Source organism: Hippopotamus amphibius, chromosome 3, assembly GCF_030028045.1.
Source record: "Hippopotamus amphibius kiboko isolate mHipAmp2 chromosome 3, mHipAmp2.hap2, whole genome shotgun sequence".
Lineage (NCBI taxonomy): Eukaryota > Metazoa > Chordata > Mammalia > Artiodactyla > Hippopotamidae > Hippopotamus > Hippopotamus amphibius.
The window spans coordinates 84507664-84520563 of NC_080188.1; the positions used below are offsets into that span (position 1 = coordinate 84507664).

The following is a 12900-nucleotide window of genomic DNA, read 5'->3' on the forward strand; positions in this document are numbered from 1 at the left end:
CTTGATTTTCGAGTTCCCTGAAAACAAGAACTGTTTCATGTGTCTTTATATAACCAGTCTCATGCTTGGTAAATAATTTTTAAAATTCAGAGCTATTAGTCTGACAGAGCTAAAGAACTAATTTGTCATCGTCTGTCCACTGAGTTTTCTTATATGTGGCTTAATATGAGAACTAAAAATTATTTAATGTACTCATATTGAGTAGAATCATAACTGTCAAAATCTTTCCCCTCTCATTTTACATTGTAAAAGAGAGGGCTAGAATTGGGAATATCTTCCTCTGTCAGACAAAACAGCAAAGTTCAAAAGTTAAAAAAAAAGTTAAAAGCTAAGTGACACCATTTCTAAAAACATTCACTAAAGGTATAGCAGGCTGGAGAAAATCATCCTATTTTTCTCACTGCCTTAAATATCAAGGAAAGCACTTAAAAGGCAGAGAAGCCACAAGGGGGCGGGGAAGGGGAAAACCTTGAGGGGCAGGAGGTTCAAAATGTTGCCTTGCCTTGTTGACAGTGGAGAGTGTGTGTGTGTGTGTGTGTGTGTGTGCCCATGCACGCGGGCATGTGGTTGCCTCTGAGCCTCTCTGTGGCAGTGTCTGTAGATTTCATCTTCTCTCAGTTCCTGCTTCTCCCACCCTTAAATTCATGAGGAATTGGAGAGGGGTGCTTTTAAATATTGGGACCAATTTAAATGTTGGGAACGTTGAAACTATGACGCAAATAGGAAAAAGCTGAAAGGAGTTAGATTTAATTGCTAATTAGGCTCCATTGAGTAAGAACATTGTACCATAAAGTCATTATAATCAGGAAATGCTTAGTTCCTGGAACATAGCAGACCTTCAAACGTCTCTGAATTTGTAATTGCTCAGGTGGCAACTAGGCTGAGATTTACCTGCAATCATCTATGAAAAGGGAAAAAGAAAGCTCTAGGCTCAAAATTACTACAGAAACAATGTAGCTGGAATAGGTTATAACATATTTAAACAATTGATTTTAATATATTTATAGAATAAGTATCATAAGCACTGATTACACTAAAATATTACTGAAAAAAACCTACTAGTTAATACAGGATAAGTTCTTAAACTAAACTTTTAAAATATCTTTGAAGTAATATTTTGAAATATATTAAACAAAAAGAACTAAACACTTAATCAAACATTTAGAGTTGGGAAGTTTTTCAGAGTTAAATTAATCCAGTCCACCCAGGAACAGATCCCATTTTAACTGGCTCTTGCTACTCAACCACAAGAATACACTGCACTTTCCTAGTATAACATGTAAGTAGTCTGGCCTAGGAGAATACTGACACGTGGGTCTCTTGTATTCCTGTTTTTTTCCCCTCAACAGAAGGTCTGCTCTGTAGTTTGTAGGGTGGACACAGCATGACTTGGCATCAGAACACCTGGCAGTGAGGCCATGATTGATGGTTAAATGGTTCTGTGACCTTGAGCGAAACACTGCATGTCCCCTGTCTCATCAGTGAGTGAGAAAAGGCCTAAATGAAGTTCCCTGGAGGTCACTGTGAGGAGTGAAGGAAACACTGGCTGTGCACAGCCTTTCGGAAGAACATACAAATACAAGGGAGACTGAAATGCACGGTAAGAAGGTCAAGCCTCTCTTTGACCCCAGGCTTCCCACATGAGCACTTCCCCAGAGACAAACAGGGTTCATGATTTCTTAGGTTTTCTTCCCGAAGTTGTTGAACTTTATGGATGTGCTTTTACTCAAAGAGGCCTGCAGGGTAAGCAATGTAGGGCAACACAGCAGGGTAGCTGGTCAAACGGATCTGAGTCTTGTACAAACCTGTAGGCTCTGGTGTACTCGTGATCCAGAACCCCACTTGCTGTTAGCACACCGCTCAGCTCGTCCATCTGGAACGCCTGTCCTTGGTTGCCGGAGAGAATAGAATACTCGATGAGGCTGTTCGACCCACTGTCCAGGTCTGTGGCAAAAACCTGTGAGGAAGCGACTCCTCCATTAGGTAAGGATTGAATCTGTAGAATGAGTTAAGCCTGTTTTTCAGAGAAATGCGTTATGAAAGAATCACATGGTCAACACACTTTAAAGACAATGAGCAAAGGAATATCAGCCAGGCTGAAGTGGGCTTACATTAAAGTGGATAATGGGTGAGAAGACTATTCTGCAGATTCACTGAAAGGATCTCCAAGTAATTTTCAGTACGAGTACTGTGTGTTTGGAGCTAAATGAAACAAAACCTAGATTTAGAAACTGCTGACAAATTTAGATCCTCGTGATCTACTTATCAAGTTATCCAAGTACTAGTGTTGAAGATAAAGCAAAAGTTCTGCATCACACTCCATGGAGATATATTATTTAGTCTGCTTTACTTTTTAATCACAAACTTATTCTATTAGTGGATTCAAGATCTGGTTTAAGAACAAGTTGACAGATGAATTTCTTTCTATTTATTTTTAAAAAATATTTGTTTATTTGGCTGTGCCGGGTCTTAGTTGTGGCATGCGGGGTCTAGTTCCCTGACTAGGGATCGGACCTGGGCCCCCTGCATTGGGAGCATGGAGTCTTACTCACTGGACCACCAGGAAAGTCCCTCTTTCTATTTATTTTTCTCTTCTAGGCCCCCTCAGATGGGAGCCTTGGCCTGTGCTCCCATCCCCTGTCATCTCTTTCCTGGGCAACAATACTGATGTCCTAGTGGGGTTTTGCTTCTAACTCCCTTCCCCTTCAATCTATTCTTCACACTGCTGCCAGAGTTCTCAGGGGATCCAGGACCTCATCAGGAGAGCACACAACCATCTACTTCATACAGAAAGGCTGCAATAGATGGTTCCCATCGCGATCACAAGGAAGAGAAACTTATCTGCATCCGGGCAGAATAAAAAGTCCCTCATGTCCCCTAGGCCGTACACGTAAAAGAGTTACAGCCAGTAGGCCTCCCAGGAGGCCTATCAGCTAGTATCAGTTAGGGTCTTCGGATGTCAGCAACACAAATCCACTCTGGCCAACTTCACCAGGAAAGAAATGGAGCAGAAAGACAGTGCCCAGGTGAAGCACAAGAACCTGAACATCTCTAGGGCACAGCTTCTTTGAGTTGTTGTCGTCAAGATGAACCAGGTCTAATCTGTCTCTGTCCTGTGTCCTACCGCCCAAGATTCAAATGGGACCAAGGCGGCTGACAGCACCTTGTGGCAGGGTGGGGTGGGCGGGAGGTCACCACCTTGACTGCCAATCCCACCAAGGCTGCACCTGGCAGTTCCTAAAGGGAGTTTGTGGGGGCTGCATTCAAAAGGAGGGCACCTGGGCAGTGTGGTAGCGAAAAGCAAGAACTCTTGAGTCTTCTCCATTCCTGTCTATCTGAACAGGACACAGGAAAACGGCAGTTCTAGTTTCCTGGAAACTAAATGATCCAACCATATGAAGAACAAAGTTCCTTGTATCCATCCCTGACTGGGCCTTCTCGAAGTTTACATCACTTGAAGCACTGGCAGGTCGGGCTGTCTCCCTGTCGGGCGTACCTTCACCTTCACATATCCCAAATGAGCAGCCTAGCTCCGTCCAGGTTAGCACATGTGACAAAGCACAATGCACCAGCGCCCAAGGGAGGGGGTCCTCTATGACCAAGCAGGCCCTGCAGTGGCACCGGAGGCATCTGCGATCCCCGCTCAACAGGCATCACTGGGGGGAGGGGTGGGCAGGAGGATGCCTGCACCTCCTCACCTTCCTCTTAAGCATCTCAGTCATGGCTGAAACCAGGGTAAAGGTGCAGCACTTCTGGAACAGGCTGGAACCTGGAGAAAGTAGGCTCCAGTTGTACAAAATAAATCTGCAAAAATAATGTAGGAAATCCCAAGGATCCGGGGCCGTGTGGAGAGCACATAGCTAAAACTCCAAGACGGCTGAGCCTCTACGGGTCTTGTTTGCACCATCAGAGGCAAACGTGTGCATCTGGACTGGGTGGGAATCAAAGGAAGGTGTCTTTATATGGTCAGATGAAGGTAGCTGCACAGTAACCTAGGGGATCACCTGGATCCCTGCCCCCATTTACCCCGGAGAGAAAGTCATGCGGTGCTGGGTCACAGTAGCAGGGTTACAGAGGCCAAACGGAATGTCCCACTAAGCGGCCGACTATCCGGAAGGGGGTTTATACCCATTTCCTGCACAGATTCCCAAGAGCCTGTAGGTGTCCTAATGTCCAGGTTCTTGAAATCAAAGCAGCAGTCCAACCATGAAGGGAAAGGTGAAAATGGGCACCACTCCTGAAGCAGGTAGAGTCTATCAAGGATAGTGGGTTTGGAGCCTGAACAAGAAGACTGCCATGTGAACAGACCCTCTTTTTCAGGGCATGGGGCTTTCTCTCAAGGTGGGGCTGAGCTGGAAACAGCAGATCTATGTCTTTCACATGAGACACCTGCAACCCCGAACCAGGGGGACCATCCCTGTGTCTGTCTCTCAGCCACGCCCATCTGGCTGCAGCTCCACCTGGCAAATGCCTGCTTGCCCTTTAAGATCGTATGAAAACCTCATTCTTCCACGAAGACTGACGCTTTCCTCCAGGAACAGCCTCTGCCTCCTATTTTCTCTCATGACATTCGACATGCACTTCTGTTATAACATTAGTAATTTGCATTTAAATTGTATACTTTGTCTTCTGACTCCCCCACTAAACTGTACCCATGTGTAAGGCGGGCTGCTTTTTGTGCCCCTCTAGATTTCCTGCTAGTGTTCTACAAGGTCCCTAGAGAAAGCAGGTGGACCTAACCGAGCACGAAATGGATGGAGGAAGGAGAGTGAATTCAGAAACTCCAGACTTCCTTCAACCTAAAGTTCCATCCAGAGCATCAAATATTGTATATGCCGAGGAAACATTTAAAATTGAATTCACCCTCCCTACACACACACAACACATTCTGTTACCTGTATGATGTGATCCCTGTAGAACTGGCCTTCAGACACTGATACTTGGTAAATGCTTTGCCCAAAGCATGGTGGATGGTCATTCACGTCTTGGATGAAGACTGCTACTTTGCTGTAGGCTCTCTGCCCCCTACTTTCAGCTAAAACAATGAGCTGAACTTCATTTCTGACTTCAAAATCAAGAAACTTGGGTTCTTGCACAGTGAGTTCTCCTATTTGTATTTCCAGAGAGGAAAAAAAGAAAAAAGAAAAGAAAACGATTTTATTTAAAAAGTCTCAAATCACCTTTGACACAGACGTTCACACGCTCACCTGTCCCTCAACCCCTTCCACGGGCTGGACACTCTTTCCTAGTGTCCAGGGTCATTGTGAAAGAAAGGTAAGAACGGGCACACATTTACGTGGTTCAAACACATAGGAGGGAAAGAAGCCATGTATATCTGAAATCTGGGCGCTTTCTCTTAAGTCATCCTTCTATCTCCGTATTTAGCCCATGTCTGTAAAGTCCATCTTTCAAACATTGTCTGAATCCACCCACTCCATCTCCCTGCTGCTGCCCTCCTCCAAGCCACCAGCCTTTCCCACCTTGTCCCCTGCGTTAGTCCACTTAACTGGCCTTCCCACTCATCCAGTTCCCGTTCCGAATTAAATAATAAAAAACGACACTGTGCCTGTCCTGCATAAAACCCTTTGACCAGCTTCCACAGCTATTATGATGAAGTTCAGAGTTTTTAGCCTCCCCAGGACCACCTGGTCCGGCCTCTCGCACCTGAGAAATCTCATTCTTCTCTTTCTCCCCTTTGTTCTCTCTGCTCTGGCTGTGAGACTCATACATGTTCTGTTCCTCAAACGCTCATTTCAGAGTTGTCCTGCAGGCTTTTCCATCCACCTGGAATTGTCCCCACTTCTGTGCATCCTCAGGGATCTTTCCAGACCACCCAGCCCCATACCATCACCACATCTGCCTCCAACAGACTCTCCCAAAGTGCCTGCAGGGCCTCTGCTCACCTATTTCTGCCGAGTTACTCCTCTTGGTTTGGAAGATTCACAAAGTGAGGACGGTTACCTCTTACACCATCATCTTCCAAATCCCTAACTCAGGGTCTGACACATGGAAGCACCCAATAATATTTATTACACCCTCAGGTAACAAGTAGAACCAGGTGAGGGAAACTGAGCCTTGAGGTTTACTCCCTGCACAGGGTTTTTCCCCAGATTAAGAAAATTCCTCCCTTGATATAATTCTCTTCTCTAGTTTCTACTCTGTTTTATTTCTTCCCCTTTATAATTAAATTTCTCACTGAATTTACTGTTTTTATTACTCCACTGTCATGATTTACTTAGCTCTCACTGTCAGAAATTCCATCCAATGGAGTTTGCTGAAATGCGTACTGCTTTGGAGTGTGAGAAACCTGAAACCGAGGGTAAATCCTAGCCCTGGCTACTTCATTTAGGTAAAGTACCTGGTTCCTCCACTACTAAGATTGTGACCTGTAGTAAGTGAGTTCTATTGAGCTGAGTCTCATCTTCTGTAAAACAGGGATGTGAACAATGGCTCCATAAGGTTGCCGTGACAGTAACACAGTACATGCTGAGAATGTTTCTTTGCAGTAACATGATATAGAGTCCCAGGTCCTCCCCGTGTCTCTCACCCCCTCCATCACTATATATAGATTTAGTACCTGTATAAGCTCTGAATTTATAGGGAGAACATTTAATAGCTATGGACTATTAGAAATGTGTTCTTCTAGTGAAAGAACCTGTACAGTTTCTGGAAATATGACCTGGAAGCCACAGTTCTGATTGCTCTATCTGAACCAGTTCCCCTAGAGAACCAAGTAGGTCAAGGAAACGTCAGACTATCATGTACCTAACCTGGATGCTAATAGTACTCATATCCTGTTCCAATAAGTCTAACTTTGGCATTGAGTGTTTGGGGGGCGGGATTTTACTGCTTCTATTCTGTTAATAAGAAAAAATACATATTTATATTCTATATGAAGAACTCACTATATGCCAAATTTAAAACATTATCAATTCACTTTCAGTTATTGTCATCAGATTTAGCTATCAATTCAGAAAACCAAATTACGTTTACAAACCACAGACTGATGTTACCAAAACTCCTGATAGAAAATTTAGAGTAGATTTAAGGATTGGCAGCTGGAGAATCATTAAAATGCATTTTGATGAACTGCTAATGAAAGAAGATAGTTTTCAGAAGTCTCTGTGGAATAAGGGCTAAGCCTATGCCCTCAAATGGCAGAGAAGCCCCAGTCTAGGTGGGCCCAAAGCTCTCATCTGGAGCTCTGTCTCCACCAAACAGGGCATTCAGCTTGCTATCGTGTTCTGTTACTATTAGTAAAGAAAAATAAAATTGAAATGCAACACTAAATTGCCAGTGTCACTTAGTAGAAACTATGCCAATTATAGTTCAGATCAAAGTGGATTTTTTATTAAAAGGCCTGTGCTTAGGCTTTGATAATTGGAATTTTGCACTTGGAATGGATCTGCAGTTCTAATGCTTTCCTTGCTTAGTTTTTATTTTTGGCATAATAATTGGCAAATGCTGTGAAAGTTTTGCAAATAGAAAAGACAATAACTAGTCTGTGAGATGATTCAAGGCTGGCACACCTATTAGATCCACAATTTGCCTTGGATGATCTATGTATATTTTTCTCAGAGACATTGAGGATTTATTGTCACCAGTGAGAAAAAAGTACTACTGGGCTCTGTGTAATAGCATGGGCAGAAGTCCATGCTTTCCTTAAACTAAGAGGCTCACAAATCCCAACTTTTTGTTCATTCTTATATGTTAGCGTGCCAGTTATATAATAACTTGAGAAGAAAACTAGCAATATTTTCCTTCTGCTATATGGACATGTATAGCTTTTGTCCAAGTTATAAAGTACACATCAAAATGAGATTAAGACTCTTCAAATACTCAGTGTCAGATAGCATAATCGGGTTACTTCAGTCAATTACAAACTGTGCGCCTGCATATGTATGGGCTCAAAGCAGAATGTGATAAACATTTATGTTATCCAAAAGCTTTTAAACTCTCTACTCTAAAGCTACGTCCTTGAAACATGGAAAGTTTGATCATTTTGTTTTATGTCAATCTACCAAATAATGGAATGAAAACCACCATCTGTTATTTACATACACGAAGCTAGTCAAACTCCAAAATTCCTTCTGGTTTAAACAGTGAGTAGTAGATGTGTTTAAGTTATAGTGACAAGGGGTTTAGATGCAAAAGTAAACCTTTGGTTTGTGACTATGGGACAGGGCAACCTCGGGCACAAATGGACAGAAGAGACTTCTCATCAGAGAGCTATCTAATTGTAACTTACTACGCCAATAACTAATAAAATGGTTTTCTCACATTTTATCCTGAAGAAAAATGACTGCACCATTAGCGATAAAGTTCACTGATTTATCATACATACCAGTTTTCTTTTTTTAATTGGCTTATGTTTTTAAAATATATACACTGATAAAACCTGTATTAGATGCCTTTAGACAACAAATTTAATGATTATGTAGCAAAGGTGGCATGAAAGATGAATTTAATAGCATAAATATTCTTAGAGATGTTTCTTGACAGAAGTATGGTAAACTATAGACTGGAATAATCCTCGTGAGAAAAACAGCTAAAATGCTTGATAAATTGCGTGTGTGTGTGTGTGTGTGTGTGTGTGTTGAAATGCATTATTGAGTTGCTACAGTAGTAAGAAATCCTCAGAGGACTAAATAAATAAATATAGTAATTCAAGGAGGCAAGAAAGCACTAAAAGCTTGTTTTTGTTTCAAGGATTTCTAACATAACCTGCTTCCTTGAGATTCACCTCTGACAACTGCACGGGGTGTGCAAAACAAGGCAAGAAGCCTGAATCCACAAAAGGTGAAAGATCCAATAGGAAAACCAGGATAAAGCTGTAAACCTAAAGGCTACATGTGCTCCAAAAATGTTGTCAATATTAAAAAGAAAATTTAAAATGAATGCACAGAAATTTGCTTTTCTTGACCTTGATGTTAGTTGAAAAGGAGAAAAAAGCCTCTGCTGAGAATTAATTAGCTTAAGCCTGAATTTATGGTAGCTATATCATCATAGGTATAGTTTTTTAAATTCCCCAAAATTAATGTGAGCTCTTCTTTGCTTGATGAGTGTCTATGTGATTTGCAGAATCAAAAACAAATCCTCCCTTAAGGGAACAAATTCAACACAGGTTTCAAAGAATCCTCAGAGAAAAAGATTCCAGGACAGTGAGTAGCTTATAGTTAACAAGCGCAAAAATCACAGAGCAGCAAGGCACCATGAATGACAGCCAGCAAATCCATAGATAGCAGAATAAATCTTTAAAGACTTAAGATGCAGAAATTATTGGACACAGAATGTGTAACTATTATATATTTAAATGTATAAAAAAGAATGCTGGAAACATTAGCAAGGAACAAGAGGCTAGTTTTTTAAAAGACCAAATAGGGTTGAAAAATAACTCAAGAGAACCTCTGGAAATGAAAACTACAGTTCCTTAGGCTGAAGAGAAGAGGCACATTGAGATGAAAATATGAAAAAGAGATGTAGGAGAGAGTGATATGGCCCCAATATTTGTCCAACTGGAGTTCCAAAGTAAGTTACAAATAAATGGTATTTAGATCAACAGTTGACTTCTTAAGGCAACAACTGTAAACCAGAAGACAGTAGGGTAATAACCTAAATATGATAAGAGAAAAAAAGTGTGAACCTGGAATTCTAAACCCAGTAAAACTATTTCTTAAAAACAAGAATTAATTAAAGACTTTTGTAGACAACTAAAATCTGAGTTTACTACAACAGACTCTCACAAAAGGATGTACTTTAAGTAGAAGTAAAATGATTCCAGAGGAAAGTCTGAGATAGAATAAAGAACAGTTAGCAAAGAGAGTAGCAAAGAAGCAAATAAACTTAAAAACATTAATGCCTAATTTGAAAGAACTAAAATTGTGGTCAAGAAAAGCTTATAAATTGAAAAAGGGATATTAAGAGATGAGTAATTCTAAGTCTCAGATATTACTTATGAGCACAATGTTGATTGATGCTAGGCTTTAATTATAGATGTCAAAATAGCTAGGCTAACCACTAAAAGAAGAGAAAAAACGATATAACTTCCAACAAATACTGAGAAAAATGGTCATTCTCAGATGATTGTATATGTTGAATGGACAGAAAAATATCACAATCAATAAGAGTTTACAAATTTGCTAGCTACAAAATCAAAATATAAAAGCTAATTTCAAGTGTGCACACTAACACTGTCATAAAAAGCATTTTGGGGGACTTTCCTGGTGATTCAGTGGTTAAGACTTCTCTTTCCAATGCAGGGGGTGCAGGTTTGATCCCTGGTCAGGGAGCTAAGATCCCACATGCCTTGAGGCCAAAAAACCAAAACATAAAACAGAAGCAATATTATAACAAATTCAATAAAGACTTTAAAAATGGTCGACATCAAAAAGATACTAAAAAAAAAAGAAAAAGTATTTTTTAAATTTACCTCAGGAAGAGAAAGTATAAAATATTTAGACTAAATCTAGCAAGAAATATGCTATAGAAAAAAGCTTTATTAAAAGTGTTAAAGAAAATAATTGGTGTGATTTTCCATATCACTCCTAGATTAGAAGACAGTACTGTAAAAATACACATTTTCCCCAAACTGCTATTTAGAATTAATATAATTTCAATAAAAATTCCAACAACCTAAATGTAAATTGATAGATGAATGGATAAAAAAAAATGTGGTGTATACCTACAATGACAGATTATTCAGTCTTAAGAAAGAACATGCTGCCATATATGACAACATGGATGAACCCTGAGGATGTTATGTTTAGTGAAATATGCCAGTCACAGAAAAAAGAAATATTACTTGGTTCCCCTTATATGAGGTATCTAAAGTAGCCAAACTCAGAAGCAGAGAGAAGAATGGTGGTTGCCAGGGGCAGGGGGCATGGTAAAATGGGGAGCTGCTGGTTAGTGGGAAATGAAGTTTCAGTTACGCAACACGAGTAAGCTCTAGAGATCTGAAGCACAACACCTGCCTACAGTTAACATACAGTTCTGTGCACTTAAAATGTGTTAACAGAGTAGATATGTTAATGTCCTTACAACAATTTTTTAAAAAGTCAGTCAGATCAGAAATAAATGAAAAAGAAATGAAGGAAACAATAGCAAAGATCAATAAAAGTAAAAACTGGTTCTTTGAGAAGATAAACAAAATTGATAAACCATTAGCCAGACTCATCAGGAAAAAAAGGGAGAAGATGCAAATCAACAGAATTAGGAATGAAAAAGGAGAAGTAACAATGGTCACTGTAAAAATACAAAAGATCATGAGAGACTACTACAAACAACTGTATGCCAATAGATTGGATAACCTGGAAGAAATGGATAAATTCTTAGGAAAGTACAATCTTTCAAGACTGAACCAGGAAAAAATAGAAAATTTGAACAGACCAATCACAAGTACGGAAATTGAGACTGTGATTAAAAATCTCCCAACACAAAAAAGCCCAGGGCCAGATGGCTTCACACATGAATTTTATCAAACATTTAGAGAAGAGCTAACACCTATCCTTCTCAAACTCTTCCAAAATAGAGCAGAAGGAGGAACGCTCCCAAACACATTCTATGAGGCCACCATCACCCTGAAACCAAAACCAGGCAAAGAAGTCACAAAAAGAGAACATTACAGGCCAATATCACTGATGAATATAGATGCAAAAATCCTCAACAACATACTAGCTAACAGAATCCAATAGCACATTAAGAAGATCATACACCATGAACAAGTGGGGTTTATCCCTGGAATGCAAGGATTCTTCAATACATGCAAATCAATCAATGTGATACATCATATCAACAAAATGAAGGATAAAAACCATATGATCATCTCAATAGATGCAGAAAAAGCTTTTGACAAATTCAACATCCATTTATGATGAAAATTCTCCAGAAAATGGGCATAGAAGGAAATTACCTCAACATAATACAAGTCATATATGACAAACGAACAGCAAACATCATTCTAAATGATGAAAAACTGAAAGAATTCCCTCTAAGAACAGGAACAAGACGAGGGTGCCCACTCTCACCATTATTATTCAACATAGTTTTGGAAGTTTTAGCCACAGCAATCAGAGAAGAAAAAGAAATAAAAGAAGTCCAAATTGGAAAAGAAGAAGTAAACTTGTCACTGTTTGCAAATGACATGATATTTTACAGAGAAAACCCTATAGATGCTACCAGAAAACTGCTAGCACTAATCGATGAATTTAGTAAAGTAGCAGGATACAAAATTAATGCACAGAAATCTCTTGCATTCCTATACACTAACAATGAAAGAGCAGAAAGAGAAATTAAGGAAACTCTCCCATTCACCATTGCAACAAAAAGAATAAAATACCTAGGAATAAACCTGCCTAAGGAGGCAAAAGATCTGTATGCAGAAAACTTTAAGACATTGATGAAAGAAGTCAAAGATGACACAAACAGATGGAGAGACATACCATGTTCCTGGGTTGGAAGAATCAACATCGTGAAAATGACTATCCTACCCAAAGAAATTTACAGATTCAATGCAATCCCTATTAAATTACCAATGGCATTTTTCACAGAACTAGAACAAGAAATCTCACGATTTGTATGGAATGCAAAAGACCCCAAATAGCCAAAGCAATCTTGAGAAGGAAAGACGGAGTTGGTGGAATTTAGGCTTCCTGACTTCAAACTATACTACAAGGCTACAGTGATCAAGACAGTACGGTACTGGCACAAAAATAGAAATATAGATCAATGGAACAGAATAGAAAGCTCAGAGGTAAACCCAAGCATATATGGACACCTTATCTTTGACAAAAGAGGCAAGAATATACAATGGAAAAAAGACAGGCTCTTCAATAAGCGGTGCTGGGAAAATTGGACAGCAACATGTAAAAGAATGAAATTAGAACACTTCCTAACACCATG

General features: G+C 39.9%; 1 protein-coding gene across 2 annotated transcripts in view; it reads right to left on the minus strand.

Moving 5' to 3' along the window:
* The window catches only part of DCHS2 (dachsous cadherin-related 2), a 279417-nt gene that overhangs the window by 18295 nt on the left and 248222 nt on the right, over nucleotides 1-12900 (minus strand). For both annotated transcript variants that reach the window (XM_057727664.1, XM_057727665.1), the window contains 2 exons: nucleotides 4896-5107; nucleotides 1806-1957 (listed from right to left, as the gene is read on the minus strand). In XM_057727664.1, coding sequence (XP_057583647.1) covers nucleotides 1806-1957; nucleotides 4896-5107 — 364 coding nt within the window. The remainder of the gene's footprint in view (nucleotides 1-1805; nucleotides 1958-4895; nucleotides 5108-12900) is intronic.